Source organism: Dromiciops gliroides, chromosome 1, assembly GCF_019393635.1.
Source record: "Dromiciops gliroides isolate mDroGli1 chromosome 1, mDroGli1.pri, whole genome shotgun sequence".
Lineage (NCBI taxonomy): Eukaryota > Metazoa > Chordata > Mammalia > Microbiotheria > Microbiotheriidae > Dromiciops > Dromiciops gliroides.
This window is the reverse complement of record NC_057861.1, coordinates 544,278,972-544,299,013: the sequence shown is the minus strand read 5'-3', so window position 1 is coordinate 544,299,013 and position 20,042 is coordinate 544,278,972. Positions and strand designations below refer to the sequence as shown.

Genomic DNA, 20,042 nt, shown 5'->3' with positions numbered 1-20,042 from the left:
TTTTAATCTATGTTTCTTCAATGTTACTTTATTGAATGTAATTTTTATTTTATTATGATCTGAAAATGGTGCATTAATATTTCTGCTTTCTTACATTTGGTTATAAGGTTTTTGTTCCCTTACACATGATCAGTTTTTGTGAAGGTACCTTGTATAGCTGAATAAAAGGTATACTCCATTCTATTCCTATTCCATTTTCTCCATTAGTCTATCATATCTCACTAAGATTCTTTCATTTATTTCATGGTTAGATTTATCAGACTCTGAAAGGGTAAAGTTGAGGTTCCCCACTAGTATGGTTTACTGCCTATTTCCTTCTATAAATCATTTAATTTTTCCTTTATGAATTTGTATGCCATGCCATTTGGTGCATATGTTTAGTATTGCTATTATTCCATTGTCTGTGGTTTCCTTTAGCAAACTGTATGTCTATTTTTGCTTTTGCTTTGTTGGGAATCATGATTGCTACTCCTGCACATACATATATGTATGTATAAATGTGCGTATATATACATATGCATCTACATCTACATCTGCATGCACATACACATACATGTGGCTCAGTGGGTAGAGTACTGGCCTGGAAGTTGAGGAAAACTGAGTTCATATCTGACCTCAGAACCTTATTAGCTGTGTGACCCTGGGCAAGTCACTTAACCCCAATTGCCTTAAACATCTGGGGCCATCTCCAGTTATCCTGATAATATATCTTGCCACTGGAACCATATGGCTGTGGAGGAGAGAATGAAGCTTGTAGAGCCCTCCTTCACTTAAATCCAATTCATTGCAAGTCATGACATCTGTAATGGTCCTCTTGAAGAATGAAGTACAAACAACAACATATATAATATTAATATGTAATATAATAATTATATAATATTTTATATATACTTTACCTAAAACATAATATATCCTATTCCGTCTCCTTATTTTAACTCTCTATGTGTCTTTCTATTTCAAATGTGTTTCTTCTCAACAACATATTGTTGGACTCTGATTTCTGATCCTTTCTGCTGTTTCCATTTTATAGATGAGTTCTTCCCATTCTCAGTTATAATTGCTAACTGTGTTTTTCTCCATCCTGTTTTGTTCCATTTATCTTTCTCTCTCTTTTTGTCCTGTCCCTCCTCTAAAGTCTGTTTTGCTTCTGACCACTTCTTTCTTTTATCTGCCTTCTCTTTTATCATTTCTTTACCATTTTCTTTGGCCCCTTCCTTTCCTATTTCCCCATTGAGTAAGATAAATTTCTATTACCAATTGAGTATATGTGTGAACACACACACACACACACACACACACACACACACACATACACACACACACACTGAACCAATTTAGATATGAGTGAAGTTCAACTGTTGCTTGCCCTACCTCCTCTCCCCCTCCCATTTTCCCCTCCACTGTAAAAGCTTTTATTTGCATGCCTCTTTTATGTGGGATAAATTTCCCCATTCTTTCCCTTCTCTATTTTCCCAGGGCATCTCTTTTTTGTCTATCAATTTTTTTCATCATCCCAACATAATTCAGCCATTCCTGCATCCTCTATATAGAATTCTTCCTCCCCTAATAATGATGAAGTTTTTATAAAATACATATATCATCTTCCCATATAGAAAGGTAAAGCATATGACTTTGTTGAATCCTTTATGAGTTCTCTTTTCATGTTTACCTTTTATACTTCTCTTGAGTCTTGTATTCAGCTCTGGTCTTTTTATCAGGAATGCTTGAATGACCTTTATTTCATTAAAGATCCCTTTTTCCCACTTGAAGGATTATATTCCATATTGCTGGGTAGGTTATTCTTGGTTGTAATCCCAGCTCTTTTGCCTTCTGGAATATCTTATTCTAAATCCTTCATTCCTTTAATGTGGTAGCTGTTAAATCTTCTGTGATCCCGACTATGACTCCATGGTATTTGAATGATTTCTTTCTGGTTACTTGAAGTATTTTCTTTTTGACCTTGGAGCTCTGGAATTTGGCTATAATATTCCTGGGAGTTTGCATTTTAGGATATTTTTCAGGAGATAATTGGTGAATTCTTTCCATTTCTCCTTTACCTTATGGTTCAAGCATATTGGGGCAGTTTTAAAATATGATGTCTAGGTTCTTTCTTTGATCATGGTTTTCAGGTAATATAATAATTCTTAAATTATCTCTCCTTGATCTATTATCTAGATCAGTTGCTTTACAATGAGATAGTTCTCATTTTCTTCTCTTTTTCATTCTTTTGTCTTTGTTTTATTATTGTTTCTTGATGTTTCAAGGAGTCATTACCTTCTACTTATCCAATTCTGATTTTTAAGGAATTTTTTTCTTTAGTGAGCTTTTGTACCTCCTTTTCCATTTGGCCAATTATGCTTTTTAAAGAATTATTTTCAATGAATTTTGTACCTCTTTTTCCATTTGGCCTATTCTATTTTTAAGGTTTTATGTATTCAGTATTTATGTGACTCTTTTACCAAGTTATTGTCTTTCCATTATTTTCTTCCTTTTACTTCATTTATTTATCTAATTTTTCCTCTTCTACTTTTTTATTTTGAAAATAATTTTAACTCTTCTAAGAATTCTTGTTGAGCTTCTGTCCAATTTATATTTTTTTTTCCTTTGAGTCTTTGCTTGTAGCTGTTTTGACTTCATTATTTTCTTCTGACTTTGTAATATGATCTTCCTGACATCATAGTAACTTTTTATGGTCAGCTTCTTTTTTTGTTGTTTGTTCATTTTTCTACCATATTTCTTGAGTTGGAACTTTTTGTTAATTTTAGGCTCTATTCCCAGTGTAGCACTGGGTAGAGGGGGAGTACTGGAAATTGAGATTGAGTCTTAGAAAAAAAAAATGCATTATTTAGGTTACTGCAAGGGCAGGGGTAATGTCTTTCCACTGGAATTAGAAATTGTGGAATCAATGCTCCTTTTTCACTGTTGTTTTAAGTATCTGCTATATGTGAAGTGAATTTGGGTACTAATATTTATCTAGTATTCTGAGGATTTTAAAGAAATGTTCCTGTTAGTGTATGGGGACTTTCAGTGTGAAAACTCCTCCCATCAATACAGATTAGCAACTTTTATGTAACTTACAATTATAGAGAGTTATCTAGAGGTATCTTGAAAAGATAAAATTAAGTACCCATAGCCACATGGTTAGTGTCAAAGGCAGGACTTGAGTCCAGATCTTTCTGACTCCAAGGCTGGTAGTCTGTCTACTATACCATGTTGCCTCTTTTTTTAGGGAAAAGGTTAAAAACTGATTTATATATCAGTACATTCTAGAATCAACAAAAGTAATTGTTAGTCCAGTGACCCCTGTTAAATCTTTTGTTTTTTCATTGACTGGCCTAAAAACTTAAGGATAGACAGACAAGCACACATATGCATATATGTGCATATGTATGTACACACATGTATATATTGTGTATATACATGTATATGTGTATATATGTTAGTAATTGTAGTTTTGTGGGGGGATGCCTGGTAGAAAAGTATGGTATGGGTATCATGTCTTTCTAGGTTCTTGTTACAATTTGTTTCAAAGAAGAAATGGCAAAAGTACCCTAAAGTTCAGTGAACTCTGCTGATCATATTTAGTTTCCCACATGTCGACATGCAGAAACCAAGCTAAGATTCTGGGAAAACATTGCACTCTGGCTACCACTTTAGCAGCCAGTTTGGTCAGGGATGGATTTATGGTGGGAGGTACTAGAAAAATCCCCAAACCTAAGTTTGCAGGAAATATATATTCATTACTTGGCTCATATGGAGACATGATACCTATGATGGAGCTACGATGAGAAAAAAACAAATTTCCCTCTCAAAGATTTTATAAAAGAACCTACAATAAAGAAAAACAACCTAATCATGGATATAAAATAAGGACTTTTTCTTATTAAACATAAACATTAACATCTCTGTTAATTTTGAGGGTGGGTAAGAGAAACATAAAATAAGGAAGTGAGTAGAAGAGTAGAAGAAGGGAATTTTTTTTAACTGGTTAGATATTCTAAATTTCTTCTCTTATATATCTGGCCTAGTGATGAATTTTTCACCATGGGAAGATGCAAATTATTATCCCGGCAGTTTTCACTGCTTCTCTGGAAGAATTACATTATAAAGGTAAGTATAGACAACCTTGAGAAAATCTGAGGGACCAATTGACCAAGGGCTATGAAAGTTTGATGCTCTCATTTCTAGTTCCTGTTATTTCTTTTTATCAATCCTAGGACTCTGGGTGTCTGTGGGTTATGTGTATAGGAAGACAGGACCACTAGAATCAGGAGTACACTCAGGCAGTGGATTTAAACAAGATCTGGCTGGTAACCACATTAGTGGCCAGGAGTCCAGATATCTATGTGAGTTAAGGTCTGGGTGGAGTAAGTCAGAAGAACAGGAAATATAGTTCTAGAGAAGAAATAGGTCAGATATCAGTAAGTCAAACCAGTATTTATAGTCAATCACATAAAATGGTTGTTAGAGCAAACACAGAATCAACCACCATATATATGGGTAGACAAAAATCAGTAGTTTATATATACTGAAAAGATTAAGTTGAGCTAGATGATCAGTCTGGCAGACAGCCCAGCAGAGCCACAGATATCCAAGTGTCTGGGCAAAATAGAAGAATAAATGCAAGGCACTGGCACCAAGACCTTGATTTCTGAGACCAGGGAGTATTGATGTGCTTCTTGTTAGAGCAGAAGTTCCCAATGGTGCCTAATCTAATGCCCTCAGATGGAAATGGGTGAGTAAAGAATATGTAACTAGAGAGAGAGTGTTCTTGAATGTCAGATTTTTATAATTTTCAGACCACAAAACATCAAATATAGTAGTTTGAGGCTAAAAGAAAACAAAGAATTCTAAATGTAAGAGAATTGACTATGTTCCCTCTATGTTTCTTTTCAATTTCTCTACCAGAGGCGGCTGTGGATAATTACATTCCTAGAAATCATCTTGGAATTGCTATTTGCTATTATGCTTTTGATGTTTCGCAAGTATATTCCCACAGAGCTGGTGGATTCTGTCAGTTACAATGTTCAACAAATCACAACCCTACCCTCATTTTTCCAAACTCCTCCAAGGCAGACTAGCCCATGGGAGCTGGTTTATGTGCCATCCAACAGTGAAGTGGTGAAGGGTATCACTAAAAGAGTGCAACAGTCTTTAGGCACCAATATGAAAGGTTAGGAAATGTCTGAAGAGAGGAGTTTCCATAAAATATTTTATTAAATTAATTTGTAGATCACAATCTTGTTTGTTGCGACTTATACTTAGTCCCATTACTATGGACGTTCTAGGAAAGAAATATCCAGTTATCTCATAAATATAAAATTATGAACTAGATAAAGCTTGAGGACGAAATTAAAATTGAATTATTTCCCAGTATAGCCAACAAAAATGTAACCTGTAAAATGAGTAGGTTGGATTAAACGATTTCCAAGGTAACTGTAAGTTCCATGATTCTGTGTCTATGAGATTGAAGTCACCAGGAAAAGAGAGTCAACTTGATGGTTAGAAAAGAAACTTTCCAAAGGAAAGTTGACTTGGATAGAAGTTTTACAGGGTCTTATTTTTGGAAGTTTGCCATTACTTGGAAATTTTGATAAACCCATCCTTGCTAATTGGTCTGAAACTCCCATATCTCCTCAAATAGACAGGATAATCAAACATTAATTATTATGTTTATTTAGACAGCTCACTACATGATTTTCTTTCTCCACAGCTCGAGGCTTTACTTCAGAGCAGGCTTTTGATGATTACATTAGGTATCACAATGAGTCTTCCAATGTGCTGGCTGCCATTGTTTTTGAACATACCTTTAGCCATAAATTGGAACCCCTGCCACTTAAGGTGAGGAAATTGTGACTAAAATGTAAGCAATCAGATATAGGTTATACATGTGTAATTATATAAAACGTTACCATATTAGTCGTTTTGTATAAGAAAACTCAAATGAAAGGAAAAAATGAAAGAAATAAAGTGAAAATAGTATGCTTCAGTCTGTGTTCAATCAATATCAGTTCTTTCTTTGGAGGTGGATAGTATGTTTCATCATTAGTCCTTTGGGATTGTCTTGGATCATTGTATTGCTGAGAATAGTTAAGTCATTCACAGTTCTTCATCGAGCAATATTGCTCTTGTGTACAGTGTTCTCCTGATTCTTTTCACTTCGCTATGCATCAGTTCATGTAAATCTTTCTAGGCATTTCCTGAAATCATGCTACTTGTCATTTCTTATAGCACAATATATTCCATTATAATCCTGTACCACAGGTTGTTTGTTTAGCCATTCCTCAATTGATGGACATTCCTTAGGACACCACAAAAAGAGCTGCTATAATATTTTTGTACAAATAGGTCTTTTTCTCTTTTGGGGATGTCTTTGGGATATAAATCTAGCAGTGGTATTGCTGGATCAAAGGGTGTGCACAGTTCTATAGCCCTTTGGGCATATTCCAAATTGCTTTCCAAAATGGTAGGAACAGTTCACAACTCTGCCAGCAGTGGATTAGTGTCCCAGTTTTCCCATAGTCCCTCCAACATCCAACATTTTCCATTTTTTGTTATATTTGCCACTCTGATAGGTCGAACTGGCACTTGTTTAAATTTTCATTTTCTCTGATCAGTAGTGATTTAGAGCATTGTTCATATGACTGTAGATAGCTTTGATTTCTTTATCCAAAAACTGCCTGTTCATATCCTTTGACCATTTATCAATTGAGGAATGACTTTTATTTTTTATAAATTTGACTCTGTTCTCTCTATATATATTTGATAAATGATGTCATTAGTAGTAATACTTATTGCAAAATTCTTTCCCAGTTTTCTGCTTTCCTTATAATTTTGGTTATGTTGATTTTTGTTTGTGCAAGAGCTTTTTAATTTTATATAATCAAAAATATCTATTTTACATTTTATAATGCTCTCTATATTTTCTTTGCTCCTAAATTCTTCCTCTGTCCATAAATCTGACAGATAAACTATTCCATGCTCTCTTAATTTGTTTATGGGATCACCCTTTATGTGTAAATCATGTACCCATTTTGACCTTATTTTAGTATACAGTGTGAGATTTTGGTCTATACCTAGTTTCTGCTCTAATGTTTTCCAGTTTTCCCAGAAGTTTTTTTATCAAATAAAGAGTTTTTGTTCCAAAAACTTAGATCTTTGGGTTTAGCATATTCTAGATTACTATAGTAATTTACTATAGTGTAATTTGTATCTATTCTATTCCACTGATCCACTTCTCTATTTCTTAGCCAGTAATAGGTTGTTTTAATGATTACCACTTTAGAATACAATTCGAAATCTGGAACTGCTAGGCTATCTCCCTTCACATTTTTCTTTTCATTGGTTCCCTTGATACTTTTGACATTTTATTCTTCCAGATGAATTTTGTTATGATTTTTCTGGCTCTAAAATATTTTTTTATAGTTTGATTGGTGTGGCACTAAATAAATAGATTAATATATATAGAATTTTCATTTTTATTATATTGGCTTGGCCTACCCATGAACAATTAATGTTTTTCCAGTTGTTTAGATCTGACTTTGTATGAAAAGTCTTTTATAGTTGTGTACATATAGTTCCTGGGTTTGTCTTGGCAGGTAGACTCCTAAGTATTTTATAATGTCTACAGTTAATTTAAATGGTATTTCTCTTTGTAGATTCTAGGAATTTAATGGATTTGAAGACTCCCTGAAGGTTGAATGGCCTTTAACTATAGTCATCGTTTCTTGGCTTCCAGTGAGAATTGGATAGTTGCTTTATCACCATATTTGTTACATGATCATTCATTTTACTGTTAGATAAGGGATAGGATTGTTGAGAGGTTTAAAATCTGTATTTTAAGCCTCCCTTATTGGCCATAGTCTGGCCTACAAATATCTCCTTGTTTCCCAAACTATTTGTATAAGTTCCTGGCCCTTTGTTTTTCTTCCTCTCTAAACCTGAATTTATAATTCCTGACCACCTAGACTTTGTACCTTTACCTGCCTGCTCTCCCATGACTTGCCTCATTTTTTTTGGAGGGGCAATGAGGGTTAAGTGACTCACCCAAGACTGAAGCAAAAGGAAATATTGACAAAGACAGAGGCTTTGAGATGCAGAGACTACATCAGGAAGTATTTATTATTTTCTTTTTATCTGCCAGGCACTATGTCAGGTGATAGGGCTACTAAGATAAAAAGGAAACAGTCCCTGCTCCTCAAGTAGATCATAGTATATTGGAAATGGGAAATAAGAGAGCTCCCAACAGATGACTAATTTCACACACTCAGAAGTCTATGGCAAATTACCTCAGCTGGACTGGACTGTCATTAGTTTTCTTTTTTTGTTTTTTTTTTTGTTTGGTTGGTTTTTTTTGTTTTTCTTTGTGGGGCAATGAAGGTTAAGTGACTTGCCCAAAGTCACACAGATAGTAAGTGTCAAGTGTCTGAGGATAGATATGAACTTATGTCCTCCTGAATCCAGGGCCGGTGCTTTATCCACTGTACCATCTAGCTGCCCCCCGTCATTACTTTTCAACAGTCTTGATACTTTTATCATATCAACTCCCAATCTCATTCCCCACCGGATCACTGTTCCAAACTGCAAATCCCTCAAATTTATAGGACTTAGGCTATAAGTATATTACATAGACTGTTGCCTCAATGAAATACTGAAACCAATCATAATCTGGGTCCCACTTCTCCAATCTTATTTTGTATTACTTCCCTTCACATACTACAAGTCAAATTGGCCTGCTAGCTGTCCCAACATGGCATTCTGTTTACTGCTTATGTATTTTTGTACTTGTGGTACACTCCATGAACTCCTTGATTACCTCAAAAATATCCCTAGTTTTCTTCACAGGTGTCATCTGTACATACGGAAGCCTTTCCCTGTATATGACTTCACACACACACACCCCAGCTTGCCATTTAAAACCCCTTCATTATCTGGCTTCTAATTATTCTTTTCCCACCCCCTTCAGTCCAGCCAAACTGGCCTTGCTCTTCCTCATAGGGGATGTTCCTTTCATGATACCTTTGCACAGGCTGTCCCTATATATCTCTGCTTCTTAGAATCCCAAATTTTAAAAATAAAAATTTTTAAAATCCCTTAGTTTCCTATGTACCTTCACACTCAAATGATACTTCCTACTCAAGAGCCTTTGATCATCCCCCAAGCTCTCACTACTATTATATGTACTGCTAACTGTATATGTTGTATTCCCCAGGAGAATGAAAGCTCTTTAGGGGTAAGGACTCTTACCATTTATTTCTTTTGTATTCCTAGTACCTAGAACAATACCTTTATGGTTTTTTATTGAATTGTAAATTTAGATGAATTTGGGTTAAGAGAGAGGGTTCTGGGGCAGCTAGGTGGCGCAGTGGATAGAGCACCGGCCCTGGATTCAGGAGTACTTGAGTTCAAATCCGGCCTCAGACACTTAACACTTACTAGCTGTGTGACCCTGGGCAAGTCACTTAACCCCAATTGCCTCACAAAAAAAAAAAGAGAGAGAGAGAGAGAGAGGGTTCTACTGATGCCATATAGTTATATATTTAAAGTGGAAAGGACTTAAAAGGCCATTAACTTCAACTTCCTCATTTTATAGAAGAGGAAGCTTGGGCTAGAGAGGTTAAGTAACTTGCCCAGTGTCACAAAGTTAAGTCTCTGAGGCAGGATTTGAACTCAGGTCTTCCTGATTCCAAGGCTAGAGATCTATCTATTGTAGTACCAAGCTTCCATGTCAGAGTTTCTTTACCCAGCATATGTAGTCCTCACTCACTTAGATAGTTAGAATCTTTCCTTGGTTTAAATCTTTCTTCTTTACTATATATATATCACTGAACCTGTTTTCTAATTGTTTCTTGTAGGCTAGATACCACCTGCGTTTCAGTTTCTCTCCAAGAAACACATTGGTAACAGGGAGACTTTTCTTGATGCCAAAGGAGCCAGAAGGCTGGCGCACAGCCCTTCTCTTTCCACTTTACCCATTACCAGGACCCCGGAATCATCTTTTGAGTGATGGGGGAAATCCTGGTGAGAATGATTTTAAGTATATTTATTTTATTTTACAACTCAATTGATTGCCTTTTAGCAAACCAATATTGTGTTTATTTTTTATCTCTGAAGAAAATCTGTTTATGTTTAGGCTATTATTGTGGTTTTTTTAATGTTTGAACTATCTGTAATTTGATAGTTATAGTTAAAAAAGAGTCTGGCCCCCTATGAAAAATCAGATTGAGCCTAACCTGGGTGAGATTACTTAGAATTGAATTGAGCTAGGAAAAAAAGAAACATGGAGGGACTATTTGGGGAACCAAACTCATTCTTTCAAAAGAGGAGGGTTTCCTTCAGAGAACCCCCCCCCCAAAAAAGAAGCTGAATTAAAGACATGTTTCTGAGTAATTTAGTAAGTAGCGAAGTCACATTACCATGATATTTCATGTCCACATTTAGGAGAGGTTATATATGACAGTAGAAAAAGTACTGACCTAGGTATGAAAACACCAAGATATAGTTTCAGTTCTACTACTTACTAACTGTAAGCAGTTCCTTACTTCTCTTCAATTATGTAGAAGTGGGAATTTTTATCAGACATTATTTAAGATCTTCCTCTAGCTATAAAATTCTATGATAGTAAATACTGACTTTCCTTAGGCCCATTTGAGAATAAACTGATAGTGAAGAAAGGCATAAGCAGAATTATCATACATTAAGAAAATTAGCATAATTCTTTTTCTTAACTTAGAAGAGTTTTGTGAGGGGTTTTGCTTATTTACGTTTCCTTGATTATTTCAGGAATAGACAAGAATATTATATAAAATACTTTAAAGCGCTCTTTCCCCTCTGTATAAACAAAAAAGTAGGCCACTCAATAATACTTTTTTTTTTAATTACATAAACTATAACATGATTTCCTGAGGGTATTCTTTTCCTCCTACAAGTTGAGTTCAGGTATGTCCTCATAAGAAAAATGTGGTCTTTTTCTTATTTGAGGGTTTGCATTCAAGCCTTTTAAAAGCCTCTATTATAGCTTTTCTTTTTGGTTAGGTAACCCATTTTATAAATTATATTCTAGCATCTGTAGTCAAGATATAGGTAATTTACCTGAACAGAGATGCAGTCCTCTTCCTATAGTGATCTATAGTTCATTTCTTTCTCAAGCTTTCCAATTTACCCAAGATTAGAATCTTTTAAAGTTTTTTATAACTCTTTATTTAAATGAACCTACATTCTGTTTAGTTGATAAAATGTGTCTAGCCTATCAGTTGTCATGTAATATATCAAATTGGAAGGAGGTAGAAAAGGCACAGAAATGAGGTAAAAAGCACATTTACTTCGCAAGTGTGCATTAAGTGCCAGACAAGTGTTATGACATAGTTTTATGCCTAATGAAACCACATTTTTTTAGATGAAAAGTATTGTACTACCATCCTCCCTGAATAAAATTGACATTTGCTATTTTCCTGTGAGATACTTTTCAATCTATATGTAGTGTCCTTTTCTTTTTCATTCCGGCTATGTCTCTGAAGGGTTCCTAGCTATTCAGCATGCTGTAGATAAAGCATCATTCGATATCATGGGAAAAGAATCCTGGAAAGTGGCTTGTTGAACATGTCACTGTCAGTGTAAAGAGGTTTCCATTCCCACGTTTTGTTTCTGACAACTTCCTTGAGTTCCTGGGCCGGGTGTTGCCCCTGATAATTTTACTGATTTATTCTTTAAATGTACTCATGATCATCCGGGTCATTGTTCAAGAAAAGGAAAAACAATTGAAGGTAATCTCATTTGTGTTTGAATTTCAAACTTTTTGATAGATTGAGTTGCTGTGGAATGTTAGTAACTCAAAAGTAATACTTAGTAGGGGGCTTAGTTTATTTCCCTACACTCTCAGTAATACTAGTTATTTGCCTTAAGGTGTCAACATAATGCACACATGACTAGCACGTAACAAGGAGTCATTGAGTCCACTGAATTACTTGGTCACCTTTTCTATTTCCTATTCTGATGTTTTTTAACCTAATTCTTGATTATGCTTCTTTTCTTTTCTTATCAATTGGAATGGCCTGGACTTTGCAGTTTCTACCTTCGTAATGTCTTTCTAAATGATCTCTTATTGTCCCACCAAGGGTTGTATCTTCTAGTCACTGGGCACTGGAATGCTCCTTGAGGTAAACACCTGGCCAGACATCATCCTTAGTGCCCGCAGACCTTTCTGTCTCTTTATTCCAACCTAGGCTGGAAAAATTACTCACTGATTTTTTTTCCCTGCCTGGATTCTTGATCAGGATTCTGGCTAGTAGGTTTTATAGATCTTTGTGCAGGAGGTTTAATGGATGAGCTTAACTGTTAGTTCTTCCTGCTGCTATGCCATCTTGATTCTTCTCTGCATCAATATTCAATAAGGATTTGAGTCTATAGTTTTATTTCTCTATTTTAATTATCCCTAAATTAGTGGTCAGGATTAAATTTATATTTTTGAAGGAATTTGGTAAATTTCTATTTTCCCCTGTTTTAGAAAATAGTTTATGTACTCTTGGAACAAATTTTTCTTTAATATTTGAAAGAATTCATTTATAAATCTTCCTTGGTTGTGGACTTTTTTTCTTTGGAAATTCATATATAGGCTTGTTCAAATTCTTTTTCTAGACTTGGGTTATTTTAATTATGCCTTTTTTATTCTGTTACAGTTGGGCATTCTGTACTTTTGTAAATATACATGTATTTATTTGTCAGTTTTATTGACACTTGTTAGGCAAAACTTTATAAATAAATTCCTTTATTTTTTAATAGTTGTAATTTCTCCTTTTTCATTTTTGATACTACTAACTTGATTTTCTCTTTTTAAAAAATCAAGTTGGCTAAATGTTTATCTCCTTCAAAAATATATAACTGTTAACTATTCCAATGGAATAGATAAAACATTGATAACCAAAATTATAGCTATATTTTAAGTGTCCTTTGAATAAGCTTTCCCTACCCCAACATATAAACTTTTAAGAAGAATAAAAATTGATCAATATACTGGCTAAATAAATGAGAAAAAAAGAGAATGCCATAGAAGGCTTGCATAAATAAAAGTGATGTGTAATTGGGTTACAAAGAGTTTCATTGCCTTAAAACAAACAGCTCCTTATTTTGTTTAATAATTCACTGATTTTTAAAAATTAAACTTTTGTTCATTTCTTCCTTGATTTTTTAGTATTTCTATTTTGGTATTTAACTGCGTTTTTAAAAATTAGTTACTACTTTTTTTAGTTTGATGCCTAATTCATAATCTCTTCATTCTCTTTTTTGTTGATGAAAGAGTTTGGCGATTATAAATTCCCTCTACAGAACTTCTTTGACTGCATCCCAAAAATTTTGGTATGTTGTCTCATTGCAATTATGTTAATAATTTTTTGACTCACAATTTCATTAGCATTGTTAGGCGTATCTTTAATTTTTTGTTTTATATTTCCCTTGCAGGGGTAATTTTTTGTTTTATTGTGTTCTTATTTATACTGTTCAATGTCTCATAAGTACATTTTTAAATTTTATATATTTCAGTTTTTCCAATTACATGTAAAGCAATTTTTAACCATGTTAAAAATTTTTGAGTTCCAGATTCTGGCCCTTGTTGAGAAGGCAAGCAGCTTGACATTGAATATACATGTGCAGTCATGCAAAATTAGCCATATTTCCATATTAGCCATGTTGTAAAACAAACAAACCAACAAAGGTTTTTTTAAAAGCATTTTTAAAAAGGCTTCAGTCAGCATTAAGACTCCATTAGGTCTTCCTCTGGAGGTAGATAGCATTTTTCATCATAAATCCTTCAGAATTGTGTTGGGTCATTATTTTGTTGATCACATTACAATATTGATGTTACTGTTCAGAATGTTCTCCTGGTTCTGCTCACTTAAATTTGCAGCAGTTTCATATACGTCTTCCTAGGTTTTCCCTGAAGCATCTCGCTCATCATTTCTCATAGCACAATAGTATTCCATCACAATGATATACGATAACTTGTTCAACCAGTCTCTAGTTGACGGGCAGCCCCTCAATTTCCAATTCTTTGCTACCATAAAAAAGAGCTGCTATAAATATTTTTGTACATATAGGTCTTTTGCCTTTTTTGTTTTTTATTTCTTTGGGATATAGTAGTAGTATTGCTGAGTCAAAGGGCATGCAGAATTTTATAGCCCTTTGAACATAGTTCCAAATTGCTCTCCAGGATGCTTGCATCAGTTCACAACTGCACCAAAAGTCCATTAGTGTCCCAATTTTCCCACATCCTTTCTAGCAACCACCATTTTCCTGTTCTAATTCCTTCAATTTCTTTTTCTTCTCTTATTGCTATAGCTAAAATTTCTAGTACAATATTAAATAATAGAGGTGATAATGGGCATCCTTGCTTTACCCTGATTGTACTGGAAAGGCTTCTGGCCTATCCCCATTACAGATAATGCTTGCTGATGGTTTTAGATAAATATTACTTATCATTTTAAAGAGATTTCCCTTCATTCCTGTGCTCTCTAGTGTTTTTAGTAGGAAATGGTGTTGTATTTTGTCAAAGCCTTTCTCTGTATCTATTGAGATGATCATATGATTTCAGTTGGTTTTGTTATTGATATGGTCAGTTATGCTGATATTTTCCCTAATATTGAACCAACTCTGCATTTTTGGTTTGAATCCCACCTGTTCTTAGTATATGATCCTTGTGATATATTGCTGTAATGTCCTCAGCATTTCATTTAAAATTTTTGAAGCAATACTTGTTAGGGATATTAGCCTATAATTTTCTTTCTCTGTTTTGGCTTAGTGCAGTTTTCATTTAAGGTTTCTCAAAATAGAATGTCTAAGCTCTCTTTTTCATCATGGTGTTTCAGATAGTCCATTGATTCTTTTTTTTTTTTTAATATTTTTTTAATTTTATTGTGGGCCGCAATGGGGGTTAAGTGACCTTGCCCAGGGTCACACAGATAGTAAGTATCAAGTGTCTAGGCCCGGAATTTGAACTCAGTAACTCCTGAACCCAGGGCCGGTGTGCTTTATCCACTGTGGCCACCTAGCTGCCCCTAGTCCATTGATTCTTAAATATTTTCTCTTTGATCCATTTTCCAGGTCACTTGTTTTTGCTATTAGATACTTTACATTTTCATCCATTTTTAAACCTTTCAGTTTTGTTTTAATATTTATTGTTGCATCATTCTCTCATTACGTTCTATCTAGACTGTTTGAATTTTCAAGGCATTTCTTGCTTGAGCAAGGTTTTGTACCTCTTGTGCCAAGCTATTAATTCCTTTACTCTTTCTTACATATCTTCTATTTTTTCCTCAAATACTCTTATTCCACTTAAAACATATTTTGAATCTCTTTATAAAACTCTGCTTCATCTCTTTCCAGGAATTCTTATTGATTTTGTGTCAAAGCTGTGTTTTGGGGTTTGGTGTTTTTTTTGAGGGCTTTGCTTATACATGTTTTGGAGTCATTCTCTACTGTGTTTGTGTCTTGAGCTTCCCTGACCCATTATAGGTCATTATGATATCACCATTTTTTTGTTTGCCCGTACTTCTAACCAACCACTTGACTTCAGGCATGTTAGAACTAGGCTCAGCCATACTTCTTGAGGGAAGGTCTAGGTTGGTCCTGTTACTGCACTCTTGGGGTGTTGACTATTGTGTTTTTCTAGTATCTCAAGGTCAGGCTGGAGACTTTCAAGCTTTCAGTGCTCCCAAAAGGGTTCTGATCCAGGGCAAAGTTTGATTTCTGTCCACCTGGTCTTAAGTTTCTGACCTGGCTTTGAGTCTGTGCAAGTGTAGACTGCTACTAGACTCAGTCTCTATCATCCAGCAGGAAAACTGTTGATTCAAAGTGGCAGACCAAGAGTCTTCTCTTTGGTCTGGGTTTCTTTCCTGCCTTGGTTATTCTTTTACAGGCTCCCCTAGATGCTGGAAGTAATATCCTGCTTTACCTCAGGTACCTCAGATCTGAGCCATACCACTGCTGCTGCTGACTCCTGAATTCCTTTCTTGGTATAATGCCCAGGGCCTCCTTACACTGTGCACAGGTACCCTTTTCACTCTACCATGGATCTATAACCCAGGAATGGGTAGTGAATGATAATACCTGTTGCATTGCTCCAGTGTGGATTTGGGGGTACCCCAGCATAATCTGTTGGTATGCATCTGCTCCCTGGACACTGGGGTTTACTGTCTATTCTTTCCTTTTAACTTTTCTTTTATTTAGGTGCTATGCTATTTGAAGCATCTATGTTAATTATTGATACTAATTTATTATCCATAATAATTTTCACTATAATATAATTTCCCTGTTTATCTCATTTAATCAATTGTATTTGCTGTTGCTTTGTCTAAGGTTATGATTACTTTTTCTGAAGCATCTTAGGTTTTGCTTCAGCCCTTTATTGTAAATCTTCATGACAACTTTATGTCTCAAGTCTGTTTCATGGAAACAACGTATTGTTGTATTCAGTTTTCTAATCTATTGTTAAGGGCTAAAATTCTAGCTAAAACTGTCTAAAATATCTAATGAGCGGTCGCCAAATAAATTATAAGCTTTAGCAAGAGTTTAGACTTTTAAGCATTTATTAAGGAGAATAAGAATTTGGTAAAGAGAGAAGAAAAGGCCTAGATTCCTATCTATTAAAGGGAGAGCACATTTCTAGCTCTGCTCTCCACCAGAGTCCCAAGGAAAGAGAGCGAGACCAAGCGCCAGTCTCTTCCTTCTTCCTCCCACTAGCCAATGTCACTTCCTGACGCCAAAGAAAAGACTCCTGGTCTTGCCCTCAAAGACCTTCGCTTCATGGGTGGAACTCTTCTACAGTAAGTCTCCAGCAGGTGGCGTCATTCCAATCGTTCCACTATTCTGCTGTCCTCTTACATTTTATGGATGAATTCATCATATTCACATTTATGGTTGTAGATTTCTTTTCATGCTATTCTCTAATAATTTTTCCTCTCTTTCCTTCTTGGTCACTCTTTACAAAGAAGAGGATTGCAAGAGAGATGAAGTGTGCTTAGCACCAAGGGCTCTATACATGATGCAATCATCTTCTCTTCTTTTCCAGTTCTCTTCCCCCACTTAAGACCCTTAATCACAGATTCTTACCCATTCATTCTTTTCTTTTATACATCTCTTAATAATCAACCCATTCAAGCTTAGCATTTGTTTTACTTTTGACTGATTCCTCCCTCTTATTCCTTTCTCTTTTCTTTCCCCATTTCTGTTTCCTTGTTGATTTAAATTATCTAACCTCTTGGCTGCTTCAGAAGAAAGTGAGGTTTAAGTGTCACTCTTTCTGTCCACCTGATCTTCTTTGTATATTATCTTCTACTTGCATACCCCAGTTTTGTGAGATATGTTTCCTTATCCTTTAAGCCATATTGCATTACTTTTTTCTCTTTTATTTCCTCTTTTAGGATCATCAAAATCAACCCTAATGAAATAATTCCCAAATTCTCTACCTTATTAAACTCTCTCTGTAACTCTTGATGTCATCATAGTTTTAAGGGGACACAATACTTCCCACTGTAATTTGAATGTAAATACTTAATCAGTGTTTAATCCTTTCCAATTACTTGCTTACCTTTACCATTTTCTGTTTCTTTTGACTCTTGTGTTTGTATTTCAAAGTTTCTACTCAGGTTTCATCTTTTCATCAGGAATGTTTGGGAGTCCTCTATTTCATTAAAGGTCCATTCTGCCCTCTAAAATTTTTTGCAGTTTCACTAGGTGAGTTATTCATACTTATAAGCCTTTATATTTTATATACAGTATTCCATATTCTCTGATCTTTTATAGTTCCATCTGCTAATTGTCGTGAACTCCTAACTGACTCCTTGGTACATGAACTCTTTCTTTCTAATTATTTACAGTATTTTCTCTTTGATCTGGAAGTTCTTGATTTTGACTGTTATCCCTGGGATTTTTCATTTTCAGATTTCTTAATTTTGTAACTTTAAAAATTTTGTATTGATATCTTTTATTTTTATATCAACTAAATTTCCCCTTAAGTACTTCCCCTCGGTTTTCCCAGAGAGCCATCTCAAGAATCTTTTTTATAAGAGAAACAAAAAGAGGATAAAGAAAAATAACCAACCAACAAATCAATACTTCAAAAAAAATCTGAAAATATATTCAGTGTTTCATACCCTTGGACCTTCCACTTGTGCAAAGGAGTAGGGGAGAGCCATCTTCTCATGTCTTCTTTTGACCATACTTACTCTTAGTAATTTTACATTTTAATGTTTCTTGGTGGTGGTTCTCTCCATTTATTTTTTTTGTGATAATTATGTATATATGTTCTAGACTGATTAACTTGACTTTGCTTTAGTTCATAGAAGTCTTTCTTTGCTTCTCTGTATGTACCATATTTGTTGTTTACTACAGGACATTATTATTCCATTACATGTACATACTATAGTTTGTTTAAACATTTCCCAGTAAGTGGCCAACGTATAAAAGTCATCTGTCCTAAATTTCATAATAATACTTTCTTGTTCATTCATTTCAGTCGTGTCCAACTCTTCATGACCCATTTGGGGTTTTCTTGGGAAAGATACTAGAGTGATTTGCCATTTCCTTCTCTAGTTCATTTTACAGCTCAGGAAACTGAAGCAGACGGGGTTAAGTGACTGTCATACAGCTAGTAATAATACTAAGATGCTTTTGATGTGGTAATTATTGATTGATATAATCTACATAAACAAAGGCATTTTATTATCCTTAATAATGTTTAGAGTGTAAAGGGGTCTTGAGGGGCAGCTAGGTGGTACAGTGGATAAAGCACTGGCCCTGGATTCAGGAGGACCTGAATTCAAATCCGGCCTCAGACACTTGACACTTACTAGCTGTGTGACCCTGGGCAAGTCACTTAACCCTCATTTCCCTGCAAAAAAATAAATACATAATTTTTAAAATAAAAAATAAAATAGAGGGTAAAGGTTAAGCTAAGACCAAAAAATTTGGGAGCCACTACACTAGAAATTTTCTTAATAAATTTAGGTTTAAAGTAATGATGTTCACATTTTTATTTGTTAGTTTTAGAAATGCTAGCAAAAACAGTAAAATTTTTAAAAATAAATTAAAGGTGTAAAGAAACACAAAGATGAGATAAGACTATGCCTGTTTGCTGATAATATTTTTAAACTCTTGCATCATTTTATCTACTTGACCTTGTTTGTGGCTAAACTGTGTTTTTCCTGTGAGGCTTTACTTGTATTTAGAGTCATTCTCTTCTTCTAGGTTTGTGTATTATATCCCAGACACTATAATAACTCTTTATCGTGGGAGTCTTTTTTTGTTTATTCATTCTTCCAGTCTTATCTCCTGAATTGTGACTTTGTATAGGGCCAGGCTCTGTGAACTTGTGGAGGTATTTCTGGGCCTAATTTGTTCTTCATTTGTATTTTCTTGGGTCATGTTTCTGCTTTCTCTTGAGTGTTGTACTCTTCAAGAATCTCAGGAGTAGCTCAGACTAGGGACCTGCAAACTTGAAGTGGGCCTAAAGTGATCTGTTCTAGGACGAAATCTGATGGTTGCCCTCCTAGTGTGAACTTGAAAAACTCTTGACCTTGGTTTGTATGGGCAAACCAATTATAGTCTTACCTCCCACTTGGAGCTTCACTTGCTGCTGTTCACCTCCTGGAAGAAGGTTCAGTGACAGAACTGCTAGTTCCCTTTTGATCTAAGCTCCCTGTTCTGGTTGCTCAGCTACAGGCCTCAGTAAATTCAGAAGACTGAATCCTAGATGCAGTTCTGGAGTCAGAACCACATAATGACTGCTCACTTATGTTTCTACTCTTTTCCCAGAACTTAGCCTCGGGCCTATTATGACCACTTCTTGTCCCAGTAAGCACCATGGTTTTCTTCCTCAATCCACCCTGGCTCTGTGGCCCACCTGTGTTGTCAAAGCAACAGAAATACCAGTTGACACCTATTCCTACTTGCTGAGTAGCATCAGGCCCATACCTACTATATTTGCAGCTGCTTCTTTCCCTAGTACACAGCTGTAAGATCCAGTTCAATCCCTGTGCTGAAAGGTTATTTTCTTG

The 20,042-nt window shown here is 35.1% G+C and overlaps 1 protein-coding gene across 1 annotated transcript in view; it reads left to right on the top strand.

The window, feature by feature from the left end:
- Nucleotides 1–4,044: 4,044 nt before the first annotated feature.
- The window catches only part of LOC122751450 (phospholipid-transporting ATPase ABCA3-like), a 161,907-nt gene continuing 145,909 nt past the window's right edge, over nucleotides 4,045–20,042 (top strand). Inside the window, 6 exon segments of the mRNA XM_043998512.1 lie at nucleotides 4,045–4,110; nucleotides 4,909–5,173; nucleotides 5,714–5,841; nucleotides 9,855–10,017; nucleotides 11,499–11,578; nucleotides 11,580–11,762. Coding sequence (XP_043854447.1) covers nucleotides 4,045–4,110; nucleotides 4,909–5,173; nucleotides 5,714–5,841; nucleotides 9,855–10,017; nucleotides 11,499–11,578; nucleotides 11,580–11,762 — 885 coding nt within the window.